This window comes from Trachymyrmex septentrionalis, unplaced genomic scaffold (genome assembly GCF_001594115.1).
Source record: "Trachymyrmex septentrionalis isolate Tsep2-gDNA-1 unplaced genomic scaffold, Tsep1.0 scaffold51, whole genome shotgun sequence".
Classification (NCBI taxonomy): domain Eukaryota; kingdom Metazoa; phylum Arthropoda; class Insecta; order Hymenoptera; family Formicidae; genus Trachymyrmex; species Trachymyrmex septentrionalis.
In genome coordinates this window covers 2,584,495-2,600,536 of record NW_017305683.1, presented here as the reverse complement: position 1 = coordinate 2,600,536, position 16,042 = coordinate 2,584,495, and the positions used below count along the sequence as shown (strand labels likewise).

Here is a 16,042-nt window from a genome sequence, read left to right as displayed (position 1 = left end):
CACTCAAACTGATTACTAGAATGTCAACATTTTTTACAACATTACTCATCATATTTGAAAATCCTACATAATTGTTTTAATGGTCCAACAAAATTATTTTTAAATTGGTATCTAGCTTATTTAGATGCTTCAGCAAAATTGTTTTTCTACGTAATGAATTTTCAAACTTCATTACAGATTTTTATACATTGCTCCAGACTGTATAAAAATTTGAAAAAAATTCTTATATTTGTGAAAGCTTGAATATTTCTATTATAATAGAAATCGGATTGTATTTTATTTATTATTTATAAATTTTAATTTGGCAAAATTTATAATTAAAAAACTGTTCCTCTAAACTGTTCCTAACTCATTGCTGGTGGAGTATTTATTATAGATAATTTTTTTGCTCTTTATACTCCTCTCTCTCGTTGTCTTTGTAAAATTATTTAGCTCCGACAAGATTTAACTAAATCTTTGCTTCAATTTAATGTAAACTTTTGCTTCAACTTTTCTTCTCGATTCAATTTTATTTTAATCGTATAAAAGTTGCGCAGTTGAGGATGATTAAACTTAAAGTGCGCACTCAAGTGTTCTGCAGCCGACGAATAAAGTTTCAGCGGTCTCCTTGCCTGGCGGAAAGACACTGTTTCGATAAAATTAATCGGCACCACGTGTCTTCAATCGGATGCCTCTCCGTTCTCTCGATCTGATAAGCTCGATTCTCTCACAGATGCGAAGCTCGCCAGGCGATCAGCCATGCGAGGGAATCGCGCTTGCTGATCTTCGTTTGCGTTCGTCTTGTTCGTAGAAAATTGGATCGTGAACCGAAAGCGTGGAAATGTGCTGCTGATCATTTCAGCTGTCGTCAATTCGAAACCACCTGTGTTTTTATCGTCGATTTAATAATTTTAAACTCGTGCATTGAACTCGCGCGAAGGAACGAGATAAAATTATGCCGGCAAAAGAAAGACTGGCGATTATAATTTAATCCTTTAACTGCAATCGTATTTTTATTTCCTCTGTCCAGCCCAAGATTTTTTACTAGTCTAGATTTTCAAAAAATGTGGAAAAATTCAAAGTTATTTGTAATATCTCTAATCCATTAATAAATAGTTTTTTAATACGATATTTTAGGAGGGGGAACTAAAATACGCCATTCTTTGTTGTGGAGAAATTTGACAATGAAATTTTGCTTGTGTCAAAAAATTGCGAACGAAGAATTAATTATATCAATAAATTATATCAATATTGTTATTTATTATTAATTTATAACGTGTAACTCCAAAAATTTAATTGCTAATTTATACTATTGAAACTTGGAAGTATTTCCCACGCGACAAACACATTTTTACATACTTCTGATAAATATTTGGCACTACACAGTAAAAAATATTTTGTATTTATGTTAAAACAAATTCTTATTAAAATTTTTTTGTTGAATTTTTAACATATCCAAGTTTTAATTTAACATATTATGATTGTGTTATTTGAATATTTTGTGTTAAATTAAAATTTAACATTTCTCAGTGTTAAAATAATATAATTTATAAGTAAGCAAAAACATTACCTAAAAGTAACGTAATTTTAAAATCATAAATTCTAAGAATAAATGAATAAAATGTGTTTTGATTTAATATATTATAAATGTCAATTTTACTGAAGAAATATGTTCTCTACACATATTTTATATGTAAAAAGGTATAGATATTTTGTATTTTCTCTTTGTAATACAGTAAATATCTGTTAAATATCACAGAGGCATCACCTAAACTAAAAATGTGAAAATAGCATCTAATTTTAGTTAAATTTAACATTAATAAATGTGTCAATTTAACATAAAATTTGTTTTTAAATTGTATCAAAGTATTACGCTTCTTATGTTAATTTTTTACATAATATTTGTATTACTTTCTAACATACAATATATTCATTATGTTAAATTAACACAAAAATTTGGGTGGACCGTTTGGGACATGTGAAATGTGTTAAAACAATTTTTACTGTGTACGAGTTTAATTCTTCTTACTGCAGCAGCTTTATAAAAATTCAAAGAATTTTAAAACTTAATTCCTTTCACGCGATTGAAGTAGAAAAAAATTTATCATTGAAAGATAAATATAAATAATGTTGTCACCATTTTGGAATCGTGTTTAATGTCACTTACGTAAGATACAGCGTGTATGATTTCGATTAAAATCGTCGGAAAGAGTTATAATATCGTCCAGCGCGAAGATCGCGCGACAAACACAAAAGTATAAAGTCACTGCGTTGTGCGTTCCAATTCTTGCGACCACTTGTTTGTACGTAACCAGTTCTATTTTTACCAGCGAATTCGCGAATGCTCCTTTTTTTTTAGTCAGCTATACATATATATATATATATATATATGTACATATGAAACATATATATACGTATGAAACACTCGTACCACGTGGCGCTTAGACTGCACGTGGTACAAATATTCCTGCTTCTCGAGACCCGTCAACTCGAATCGCATATGTAACAGCAGAGAACACACGTTTGCGTGACGTCGGCGGCCCTGTCTTTACAACCAGACCAATTCCTTTAACACTCGCTTCCTCGTCATGACGATTTCATTTTTAGAAAGTCTTTCTTTCTTTTCAAAACATGTTTAATCCTTTACATTCTGAAAAGAAATGGTTGAAAATGAACGAACCCAGGAGATTATAACTATTTATATTATTAATCAAAATTCCAGTTGCTCAACTAGAATTCTAGTAGATTTAACTAGAAAACTTCTATTTATATTTTTAGTTAGAATTCCAATTAATCCAACCAGACATTTTTTTCAAGAACGGTCTATTTATTTAAATCCAAAGCGAACATTTTTGGATAATTATATGTACAATTTATATGTATTGTGAGGTTTTTAAATTGTAGGTAAAAATAACTTTGATTCTTCCTTTGTTAAAATCATCGTAAGGCGAGAAGACTCACTTGCTTCTGTGAACTTTGAATAGAACGTTTAGAACTTGGGTATAATTTTCATAGCTGTATATTGTTAAATTCATAATGTTAAATGATATCCATTTTAAGTTATTTTTAATCATTTTTCTAGATCGCCACTGTTCCTGATCAAATTGTTAATTTCATTAAAACACTGGAGATAAACAACGAATTTAATTTAAGAAAATGTGTTAAATTTGAGACTCACATTTTATATTATTTACTAAATACGTTAATATGGATGGATTTTTTTTATTTTCAAGCTATGTGTTTCAACAATTGAAAATAATTTATTTTTTTTTATTACATAATAATAGAAAATGACTTAATAAATAATTTTTTGTCAAAAATAAAAAGATTTGAAAATAATAAAATTATTCTTAACTTAAAACACATTGACTTAGCAGTGCTCTAATAATGTAATTGAGAGTTAAAATGTTTTTTTTTTTCTACTGCCGTATAAGTGAAAAGATAGAAATCGACGAGATAAGACGTTTACTCCCATTGAAGCCGATCGACTTGATCAGCTTCACTTGGAAGTTTGGGAGTCTTTAAACTTCAAATAAATAAAACAAAACATACGTATACACACGTACGCAATTTTTGATACACCTTGTATACGCGGGCTCTGCGATGACTCGTGGACGATTCTGTTTCCTGGTTGGGACTAACGAGGTGCCCCAGTGGGCCATATAAATGATCATCAGAGGACGCGCCGACAAGAACCCCCGTCGCGAATCATTTAATAACACCGGCCGCGATCGCGATCGCTCGCCAAAGATCGACGATCGATATCCCCGACGATTGTCACGGCGGAGCTTTCGCCGAAAGATAAGACGCGCGCGGCATTAAAGATCAATCGATTTTTTTTTCCTAACGCCGTATCGGGACTCATTAGCGGTCTATTGGTCTATAAATACGTATCGATGGAACCAAAACGACATTCGCTATTCACTATTATCTACTTTCGTGCATGACTAGACCTTATATGGGAAGGAGAAAGGACATATGTCGGAGACGAAATTGAAGATTCAGACACCAAAATCGGTATGACTCCGGGTCTCTCGCACAATTCGGAAGAAACAAAAGCCGTCCTTGGGACGTTACGTTGACCTACGGTTTTCGGCTCTTAAAAAGTCATTATTTAGCACCTTTTCGGTGTGGATCTAGTGGTAATTAACACGTTCTCGTCCAAGACTTCAAGTACGCGAGAGGCATTTTTCGTGACTGTGCCAAGGCCTCCGAAATATGCGCGAATAAACTAGACAAATCTTTGAGCATTCGCGTCGCATGCAAAGAATCGAATTTGCGCGATCGATCGTCGATTGAGAGAGAGAGAGAGAGTCGCCGCGCGTCACTCTGAGACGTTTTGATTCCACCCTCGCGCAGAAACAAATGATACAGTCATCTTCGGTAATGAACACAGTGCTAGAGCGATTGCGCTACGCGGTCGGAGTTGCTTGCCAACTCCTGATGGAACCGATAAAACGGCGAAGTTCAACGACGATCATGCTTACAAAGATCGGTATATGTGCGGATTGTAACGTCGATGGGGCGCGGTGTGTTCACGAAATGACAAGTGGATAAAGGAGATATCGTTACACTTGAATTATAATGATGTTTGCGACCTTATACTTGTAAAAAGTAAAAAAAAATCTATGCAGATGGTAAAGATATCGAATATGAAAAAATATATAATTGAAAAGACAGTGTCTCTCTGTAAACAGAAATTGAAACGAGATTACGACAATGATAAATTGTAAAATGCTATAGAATAGAAATTTATTTTTACAGCTTATTTGCCAAGAAGGGAATACTTGCAATTATAACTTTCTTTTAACTTCGCACACATCCATCTTATGATTAATAGCTAACTAAAATCTTACATATTACTATTTACTTAAATCTATATTTATTTTTTATTTTTTCTTAAATATTATAGTGTTTCTTTTTTTTACATTCTACACTAATTTACATTAATATTACGAGTACCCAATTATTGCACAATTTTCATGCAAACCCTAGCCTGTTATTCTTATCTTCATGTTCCTCTCCTATTAACTAATTTTCTATACTTATCTTATGTCTTAGCACTAGAAAAATATCAATATTTCTTATTCATTGAAATTTTGCGAAGAGAAATAAAGATAGGGATAAATAGAGATTAACGTTAAAAGTATATTTTTTAATATTAATCTTATTTCTCGTATAAAAGAGAGGATACTGAAATCTTTTTTGATTTTTCAATAATTATATCCTTCACACTAGTATGAAATATTTAGTTTTTTTATCACTTTCTTTACTTTCATAATAATTTATTCGCTTAGTAAATTCGAAAAATTTCAGAATCCTATGTTTTACACAAGAAATAATATTAATACAACAAAAAATAGAAACAGTCAATAACAATCACTCGGTATTTCTAATGTTGATCTTTGTAACTATCATTCTTTCTTTTCGCAAAATTTGATAATTTACGCAACGAAAATGTAAAGCTGCGATATAAAATGACAAGTCCCCTTTAGCACAAACATTTTAATCTACTACGTCAATCGACATGTCGAATCCTGTCGGACTTCGACGCCGACTTGTCTCACGTCAATCCTGATAAGGATAAGAGGGCCAGGTGCCAGTGTCTGAAAATAAATCTTTTTCTCGCATTCTGTCCTTCTCTCTCTCTCTCTCTCTCTCTCTCTCTCTCATCGTCTCGAAACGTATCGCCATTCGGATACTCCAAACGCGATGTGTTTGTCGACAAAAGGAAAACAGATATCCCCGGTTCATCCTTGGCGCGTGCTCGCAGCTGCCGGCCTGTTCCTGTCGGAGATAAAGAGGCCCCCAGGGACCACAATAGGCGCCTTGTGTCCGTCAGGTGAATTTTTCCGAACCTGCCCCTTCGCATCTCCGGGCCCGCCAGCAAATAGCGCGTGACGAGAACAGGTAAATCCGTCTTATCTCCCGGAAGGAACGATTCCTCCACACGTCGGACTTCCTTTGAATGCGATAGCTATTATTTTCACGCAGTAGCCGCTATCGGTTCTAAGTAAAAGCCACGCAAATTGCCATTGTCGTCATGGCTGAGAGTTTAGAATTGTATCGCCGTTCGAAATAGGTTCTACGTTCGCGAAAGTCATGTTGCTTTTTATGAAACTCTACTTTTCATGAAACTACTATTATTATAGTTGAAATTTTGCATTCTTAATATGATCAGATTTTTCAGGAAGATGTACGGATGTAAAGATAAATACAATAATAGCGATTTATTAAAAAGAAATAGTACAATTATTTTTTTTTTTATCATTTTAAATTATCTGTTTTAACAAGGAAGATGAATTCTATAAAAAGGAATCCTTGGCGACGGAAATCGAAATTAATTTTTTTTATTAATATTGCTTTCAAAATGCAAATGCAAAATTGAGTTTTTTTTTCCGCTACCCACACTTCGTTCATTGCGGAATAAATTAATTCGATTACTGCTATTTCTTCCTGGGAGCAATAATACATATTCTATGATCTTAAAATATTTTTCAGCGCGGAACTTTTTTGTCAAAATCGGGACATTTAACAATGTTTGGCAGGACGGTGGGACAAGCACTTCGAAAGCAGGACTGTCCCGCCGAAATCGGGACGTCTAGAGTCGCATTATGCATCCCATCAAGCGATTATCGTCGCTTTAGAAGAGTGTTTCAAGGAACGCTTCGAGAAAGTCGGACAATTTCGCGATTTGTCGACGGTTATTCGGGATGACAAGCGTGATAATTCAATTAGAATCCCACGATGAGAGAATTCATCGAGATTGAGTATCATGCGACCTTTGGCCGTGTGAATTTCTCTCTTCTTCTTCTCCCTCCTTTGTAACATTTGATACGTATGTACAAATAACCTCGTAGAGATACTGGCGAGAAGCAGATCTAAATTGGCTGATCCTGCGTTGCATCTGGCGAAGGAAAAAGAGAGGCTGCGACGTCGCTCGCTATCGTCGGCACCCATTGGCCAAAAAAAAGCTCGTGGCAAGTCCATTGACCAGATGGATTTTCTCTCTCCATCTCTCTCTCCGATCTTCTACCGCTCTTCTTTCTCCCTCCTTCTTTCTTGTCGGTGACAAAACACCGCCGGTTAAAGCTTGAGATACGTGCCTTCAACGTGTGTCAACTCGCTCGAGAGTTTAGCTCCCGTCGTGGGATTTAAATCCCGAATACTTGCGAATACTCCAGATGATGTATTACCAGCTTCCTCAAACGGTTCTCATGACACTCTCTTCCACTTTATTTTGCACTTCGAACGACGGATATTATTTACGATGCAGTTAAAGAAACATATTAGCAATTCCAATGTGTGTGAAAGAGATATCAAACTCAGAAGAAGCGGACGCTGACGGCCTGAATCGGAGATATCTTGAGAGAAAGCGCGGCGAATCTGAGATCATTCTGCATGTCGCGGGATGAGTTTATTATTAATGCAATGACAGGACCTTACACAGTACACTTTATGTCCGAGAGACATTCTGGGAACGTCCTCAAAATGTCCAGAGGATAGAGACGTTTTCTGAACGTTTTTAAGAAAATTGTCATTTGAAGAATCCGTGCTATATGGGACGTTTAAAGGGTAAACAATGTGAATCGCTTAATGTCTATATCGGATTGGAATTGAATTTGATCGATCGAAGCAAAGTTTACTAAACTTGATATCGGTGTTCTTTCTTCTAATTGGTTAAATTCAATCTCAATCTCAATCTCTAGATACAGAGGCGTAAGGTGGCACAAGTCATCGGGTGGCGTAGCACGACGGAAACCCTGGAATCTCTCGGACGTTCTCTATTACACCGGAAAACCTTATCGGTCGCGGGCTTTACGAGCTCACAGTGGGAATATAAACACAAAGAGCATTTAAGGACCGTAACTGTGCACCGAGCCCCGCACCCACCGAGCCGCTCTGCGAGGCAGACGTCAGTCTTGTGCGCGCCTTTCGAGCGCCTTAACGCGCCCAGAAACATTAACCAGACCCCCCCATTTCGACTCTTCGAGGTACATATCAGACGCCGATGGAAATGCTCTCGTTCCAAGCCTCTTCTGATGCCCCGGGTAGCGAGAAACGCTCGGCCGCGAACGGCGCGAGGAGAGACGGTCGCTCGCTTGTGTATAATACACGCGACGCGAGAGACGTGAATCACGTCGAGCCGACGACAGATTTCATGGCTAAGGGATTTGCTACGTGATTGTAAATCTAAAAATTACAACATTATTTGGTGGAAAGGATCCCGCACTAATTATATGGAAAATTGGGTCCTGCAGACCCAAAGAGAACGATTTTGCTAAAGTATCTAAACATTTAGGTACATTAGATACAAATCTTAAAATAATTTTGTTGGACTGTCAAAATAATTATGTAAGAGACTCAAGTCTGATGACGATTCTGCAAAAAGTTTTAACATTCTAGCGATCAGTTTGAGGCCCGATTTTTCATTTTCTGGTTAACTTAATCTGATGTTTTATCCAATGGGCTACGATGATGTCGTGGATGAAGTCTATTGGGCGAAATATCAGGTTAAACTTAACTACAAGTTAATCGGATAATGAAAAATTGGGCCTGAACGTTCTACATAAATACTTTGATAACTGAAATAAAATTATTTTCAGCTCCGTATCTAGCTCTGTATCTACTTAAATATTTAGATGCTTCAACAAAACTGTACTTTCCGTGTAATGAAAGGAGTTAATTTTTATATATTATGTAACTTATAATGTAGTAAATAAAAATTATAATACACAAGATTCAATAATACATTAGATTTCCTATCCAGTCATGTAACTGCTGGTTACATAGGTGACATTTTTACTTTATTTGGAAAAATTTTATTTCATTTGAGGCTCCTTCAGTTACTGTTCAATTACCGTTGTTGAACACAGCTTATGATTACTCATTCATTATTACTTATTTATCGACATATATGACCAATTCTGAGGTGCTCAGATGCACTTAAAAATTAACTGAAACGTATGCTTTAAAATTTTTTATTGCTTTAAGCGTTTTTAACGTATTATTTTGTGATATTTTTATTTCATTAATATATTAATATATTATTGCTTGTGATGCATGACATCTGCACATGACTTTTTTTTGTCCTTGTTCTCTTTTCATATTTCGATGATGGATAGTATTTTTAGTTTAATTTTCTATATAATTAGTGCACTGAGAAAAAAATACAGTCAATTTTAATAAATATTTAGTTCAATACTGCCAACTAAACATTTACTTACAGTAAATAAATACTTGTTCAGTAAAAAAAATGATTGTTAAGTCAAATTAACATTTCTTGTATCAAATAAATATATCTTTATATTTGATAAATATTTAGTTGGCAATGTTCAACTAAATATTTATCAAAATTGATTATATTTGTTTTCAGTATGCAAGACCTTTTCAAGAAAAATTTCACAGTTTCCAAAATCCATTATTAAAATATCTCAAAAGAGAAAACAACTACAAATCAAAAGAGTCATGCGGAGATATCAAAAAGCATTAATATATTAATTTAAAAAATATTACAAATATTAGAACAATATACTGCAAAGCTCGTGCAATACGTATACAAAAATTACGTTTTGCCTAGCATAATTTAAATTTTTTACGACTGATTGTGTACAGGCTCCTGTCCGACAATGACAAGAAACCCTTCATCGAAGAGGCCGACCGCCTGCGCGTTATTCACAAACGCGAGCATCCCGATTACAAGTATCAACCACGACGTCGGAAGCAGAACGGGCCGACATCCGGCCGAGAAAGTTCGCCCACGAGGAGTCAGAGCAACGTGACATTCAGCGTTACCAGGTCGTTGAAGCAGGAGGACATGAGTCCTAGAGGTGTTCAAGGACCCAATTCACCGCAAAGTGGCGTAAGCTCTTCGCCACCCACGACACCCAGTCAGGGTCTTTCACCGCCGACACCCCCTACAACGCCCAGGGGACAGCACTATATCAATCAGGTATCTACCAACACGTCCCTTGCGATTTTCATTTTCTGACGAGAATTTCGAATTTGATGAGAAGATTTAGATAATTAATGATACTTACATGTTTCTGCTATTTCAAGATTATTTGCGTTAAGATTATTGCAAAAACTAACAATAAACATTAATGATAATAGTAATTTAAAATTAAGTAGTAAGTTGTCTGCTATTTAATTTTCATTTTAGTTATATATAGTTATTATATTTAATGGAGAAAGGAATAATTTACGATCCAAAACTATATTTCTCGCACATTAGAGCAAAAATCACATATTTCATCTTCAATTTCATCTAATTGGCTGATCAGCTTAGATCGATCTAATATAAATCAAAGAATTTTTATTGGAAGATTTATAGAGCTATTAAAAAAAATTATAAAAGTGAAAAAAATTATTAAGTTTTATAACATTGTAAAAATTATAAAATTATAAGAATTACAAAGATAAAATTTAATCCGTGATATTACATATGCAATAGCTGAAGTATGTACTCCAGCTTTAGCCTAGGATTGCATTTTAGAATTGGCAAATGATTAGCAGTTTGCTTGAAAATTATAAAATTTACACAAAAAAGTATTATTAAGCACTAAGACCTGCTTTGCCCGGGCGTTTCATTGAATATTTCAGATTCGATTTTCACTTAATATAAAAAAATTATATATAATTGCTGATTAAATTGTGACTTGAACGTTTTAATAATTACGCGATAGGCTACTATAATGTATTATATTGAATTTAGAACTGCAAAAAGCTCGCTTCTTGTAAATATAATTATTCAAAGCTTTTGCACGCGCGCGAGCCGTTTGCATCCCCAGTTAATCGTTCTAATCGTTGACGTTCTGCGAAATGAAGACGCTTGATTCGCAGAGCAATCAGCTTCCGCAGAACAACACGGTGTATTACCAGGATTTGGTCGGCACACCGTCGAGTGAGTCCCCACATCAACAACCAGCGGTTGATCTTCGGTATATCGAGATCGGAGATGGCCTCCCCGGTGAGGAGAACCAGTTAAATGGTCTCGGAACTTTGGGCGGGCTCGGTCTGAATCTTCCGGTGAACTTCCAGGAGTGCGAGGTCGAGAGCAATGAGCTCGATCAATACTTACCACCCCAAACTGCACCGATACACCAATACCCGCCCGTGCAAGTCACCACCGCCTCGCAATGGTTACTCAACAGGTAGAGAAATCGCCATAATTGCGCTTTTTCACAATAACTTCAAATCGAAGGATGCTTTCTAAAAAGAATGTAGATTCAACTTACTTCGATAGTTTTGACTTAAAAAGAATTGTACTTAAAATAGAAACCATCGAGTAAAAATCTAGATTTGAGACAAATAGGCGACGTGATTTTAAAGGGAAAAGGGCGCTTCTCCCTCCTTGGATTTTGGTAGAGAAAATAATTGAATTATAACAATTATTTTATATGACGAAAAGTTAAACGCTCGCTGACCAATGCGTGATCATGCGTTATTTATATCAAAATTTGCTGAAAATCCTCGAGGACTAGCTTTAATATGAGCATTTTAATAAATTTTGGATTTTCAAATTAAACATTTTCAATTTTTTTTTAAATTTTACTAAGGATACATTTTGTTTCACGCATGATGTGCATGATGCATCATTTATCCTTGTTTAACATTCGGTGAATAATAAGGATAAATGATGCATCATGCGTGAAACAGAATGCACTCTATAATAATCTCTAATACATGCATCCCACACAGCAGAAATATATACATACATATATTACGGATGTCCTACAAACGTCTTTAAACTATTCCTGTGATATAATTTTGCTGTGGGATATTACATTATTGGTTAAGCTATTTGCAGATTATTATTATGAGTTCAGAACACTTTTTCAGTTTACTTAAGTGGCTGTCAACATATAGAAAAAAAATTAGCTAAACTAACATTATTCGAAATATACCTAATACAGGCTTTTGTCAATTTTACGTAGTCCATCCTATATCTTTCGCAATATCGCTGTGTTTGTCTCGTGAACAGACTATTAAGTGTCCATACTTTTACTTGAGAGTCTCTAAAGAAGATCACGCCAAGATATAATGTCGAGAGATTAAGACTTCAATTTAACTTTTATTGCTACATAATTATTATAACATATTTTTATTTTTAATTTTGCATGCTTTCTCTTCACTATTCATTCGAACGCAAACATCGGTTATTAATAAAAGTTGTAAAATGAACCGGTAGAAATTTATCTTGTCGATTTTTTTTTATCACGTTTCTATTTCTGTATGAGACGTCGGGACGTTTTGCTTCGCTTCCAGATACGAGGAGGAGATCGAGAGACCGATCAAGCGTCACTGTTCAGAGCAGGCGATCGCGGAGGTATCGTCATGGGAGGACAGGACTCAGGAGATGGTCAGGTATCACGAGTTGCAGCCTCCCCTTCCGCCAGTCCAGTACATATCCGCCCATAACGCGCACCATTCGCACGCGAGTACGCAGATGGGCCATCCGCACGTGTCCACGCCCTACGCGCAATACGCACATCGCTACGTGTCTGGTATTGAGACGTGGCCGAATTATATGTAGACCAAAAACGAGGTAAACATGTCCGATTTATTTTTCGTTTTGCGGTGCCGAGAGGCGCGTCGCGGTATCGTAGACTCGTCCGATTTTTACCTATCTAGATACAGATGATCGGAGAAAGAATTCGCGTAGACCGTCCCGGATCAGCCGCGATAAATATTCGTGATGGACAAATTTGCGAAATCCCACGTGATTCTTCCTTTCTGGCCAACGTCATTGTTCTAAATTTTCGTTATTTAATCTTCCATCTACAATCTGGGTCTTTTTTGGCGCAAGCAAAATTTTACTCTCAAATTTCTTTGAGAAATAAAAGAGGATAGAGTCTTTTAAATAACTTTATGGAAAGAACGATTTTGCTGAAATATTTAAAAATTTAGCTAGATACAGATATAAACATAATTTGGATCATCTAAATAATTACGAAGAAATTTCAAACGTTGAACAACGCTACAAGAAATTTTAATATTCTAGCAATCAGGCTAAAATCCTGATGCAACCCTGGTGAGGTAATATTTTTCGCAATAAGTTTTTCTAATTTAATTTAGAAGGGATTATTAACTTTCAAACTGATTGTGTTAAAAATCTGAAAATTATCGCCAATCTATATATCTGAAATAAATTGATTTAATAAAGAATATATATTATTGTATTATTAAATATCTAGCTTTAACCGTTAATGGCGTCCTTTATCGTATTTGATGTATTCTAGCAATCAGGTTGAGCGTCCTATATGTATAATTATTTTGGAGGTGCAACAAAAAATTTTTAGATCTGTATCTAACTAAATTTTTAGATATTTCTGCAAAAATCTTTTCTGTATTGTTAAACAAATATTTAATAATGTAATAGAGATTTTGAAAAGTAACCCTGAATTTTTCCACATTTTTTGAAAGCCTAGAACAATAAAAAAAAAACAGATTGCAGACGGAAGATTAAATACATTTCGAAGGTCAAAGTTATACAATTATCGAAATTATCATGAAATTATTTGAGAATCAAAGAGACTTCTCCGTAATTTATTCGCATAAATGATCTTATTTTTATACAGTCATATTTCTTATCAAGGAAAAGTCGCCGCCGAAGAATTTTGTCTACGAAATATTTTTTTCAGATCTGGGACATTCTGTAGATAACGGCGTTGAAAAATTATGTACGAAATGCGTCGCGTAAAGTAAAGAAAGTAAAATAAAGACTATTTTATTATGTCGACTATTTTGTTACATTGACTTAGTTGCTTGTATAAATGAAAATGATTGTAGAAAATAATTATATAAGCAAATTATTATAATACATAAATAAATTGTGATTGGATCAATCGCCGCGGTATTAAATCCCCACGGTGTTAAATCCCTGCGATATTTCCGGGCCACACAGAGCCTTAAGAATAGCCAAATACAACGTAATTAACGATTAATTACGGAGATTCATTAATAGTACATGCGCGAGTCTGATTGTACGAGGGATAAACCCGACTAAACGCGAGCTTTGAGTGATAAAATTTGTTAATAGTATAAACGCAGATATTTCGGATATTCCATTTGTATCAATCTTAAATCGATCGGCGTTCCTGCTTCCAGAAGGAACTGCCGCCGTCATCTCTAACGTTTGACGACGTTGCGAATTTGTGAAGAGAGATAGTCGAGAGGAAAAGGAAGAAAAAGAAATGCTACATATTTACTATATGATTTCGAACCTTTCAAGTTCTTCTCGAAAGAATTCTCGCACAAATTGGATTCTATCGCTCTTCTATCGCAATTTCGGTATCGCGACAATTATCGTGCAAAACGCTTGCGTAATATCCTGTAAATATAATAATATGCTTTAAATAAATTGAAACGAGCTAAAATAGCTCGTTGCATCAGATAGACGTTTCGAATTGTCGTAAAGAGCATGATATAACTTTTATGTAAATTTATTAATATCGTGAATATCTTGAAAACAAGCATTGCATTTTTTTTTTGCGAATTTAACGCGATATATCTTTATCTTCCTAATTTCAATGGAAAAAATATGGAGGGAAGATATATGTAGAGTGCAGAATTAATTGCACTAAAATTTACTATAGACGTACATATCTATTAAAGATACTCAAGCCAGAGTTTGGCAGAATCATATTGTTTCAGTTTCTTGAGTTTCATTTCTTTTTAATATATAACGATTTTGCTATCTATTTATCTTTAAATTTTTAATTTTGATATTAATTTGATTCACTATGTAATATTTAATTTAATTAAATATACATTTTTCATTTTTATATACAATTTTCTTTCATTGTTTATTTAACGAGAAGAGGTGGATTTTTATGGATTTTGATCTCCTTCAACATGATGAATCTACTATATATCGAAAAAAACAAATATGCCATGTCCGAGCGTTTTGTTGAATGGGCTTTGCAAATAGTATTTTTTAATGTACGAAAGGCCCCATATAAAGTAATTATATCCATAAGAATCAAAACGTAAGTCGAATGTAATGGGAGAGTAATAGAAGCGTAAACGAAGCTTCTACGAGGCGAAAATCGAAACAACGGACCATAAAAGAAGGTAAACACCCCTTTTACATTTCGTTGTTTCAATGTTCGCCTCCTAGAAGCTTCGTTTACGCTTCTATTATTATCCCATTACACTTCGATTTTTATTTTCATCAGGGAATGGAAAATTGCCGATGAAATGAGTTAGTTTTCATCATACTGAAGGAGAAAAGTCCTTTCCTTCTAAATCTGACAACTTATTAAACCGCTGCATTTAACACATGCTGCACTTTTGCTAAATTAAATGTTGATATCCTCAGAGGAGATCTTCTCCAAATTAGAATCGACCTATACGACGAATCAATAAGGTTGTCGATATTCTTCGTACGATTTGCTTGATAATTTGTGGTTAACAAGAAATTATTAACGGCATAATTGCTTTGTAATCCGAGAAACGGATCGACGTATCCTGCTCGACGTATGAAAATGGCGGATTGGCCATTCTCCGGCTTGAGAGTCTTTACTACGTGGACGAGGCGCGGCCACGATACTCACCATGACATCATTCCATGACAGCCGGCCATTCCAAAGCGCAGAATTTCAGGCCAAACAAACAAGCGGCCGCTCGATATACACGGTATCCGGCGCGAGCGTTCCAAATGTAATAATATAGTATATACGTATATAGTATATATGTGTGTGTGTATATATATATATATATATATATATATATATGTATATGTACGCGAGACGCGCTATAAACCGGCGATCGGCTCGCTCGCGCACGTCCCGTTCAAATAAACGGCTGAAATACGATCGAGGGTGGCAACAAATGTGCACTTGACGCTTTCCGTTTAACAGACCGAATATTTCGGGACCCGGAATTTACGCGGCGATGATCGTCCCGACTGTCGCGGCTATAAAAGATTTTCGCGATCGACGGAGTTAACTCTTTACAGTTTTCTAGTTCTAAGAATTAGAAACAAAAAAGAAGAGTAAGTTGGACGAAGATCAATGAGTTAATTTGCATGAAAACGGGAATAAAAAGCTAAATTTTCGAG

General features: G+C 35.0%; 1 protein-coding gene across 1 annotated transcript in view; it reads left to right on the top strand.

Annotated features, from left to right (window-relative positions):
* LOC108751685 (transcription factor SOX-9-like) overlaps window positions 1–12,782 on the top strand; it is a 23,071-nt gene extending 10,289 nt beyond the window's left edge. The window contains exons 3-5 of the mRNA XM_018491990.1: window positions 9,595–9,931; window positions 10,822–11,132; window positions 12,247–12,782. Coding sequence (XP_018347492.1) covers window positions 9,595–9,931; window positions 10,822–11,132; window positions 12,247–12,514 — 916 coding nt within the window. The 3' untranslated portion in view covers window positions 12,515–12,782. The remainder of the gene's footprint in view (window positions 1–9,594; window positions 9,932–10,821; window positions 11,133–12,246) is intronic.
* The last annotated feature ends 3,260 nt before the right edge of the window (window positions 12,783–16,042 follow it).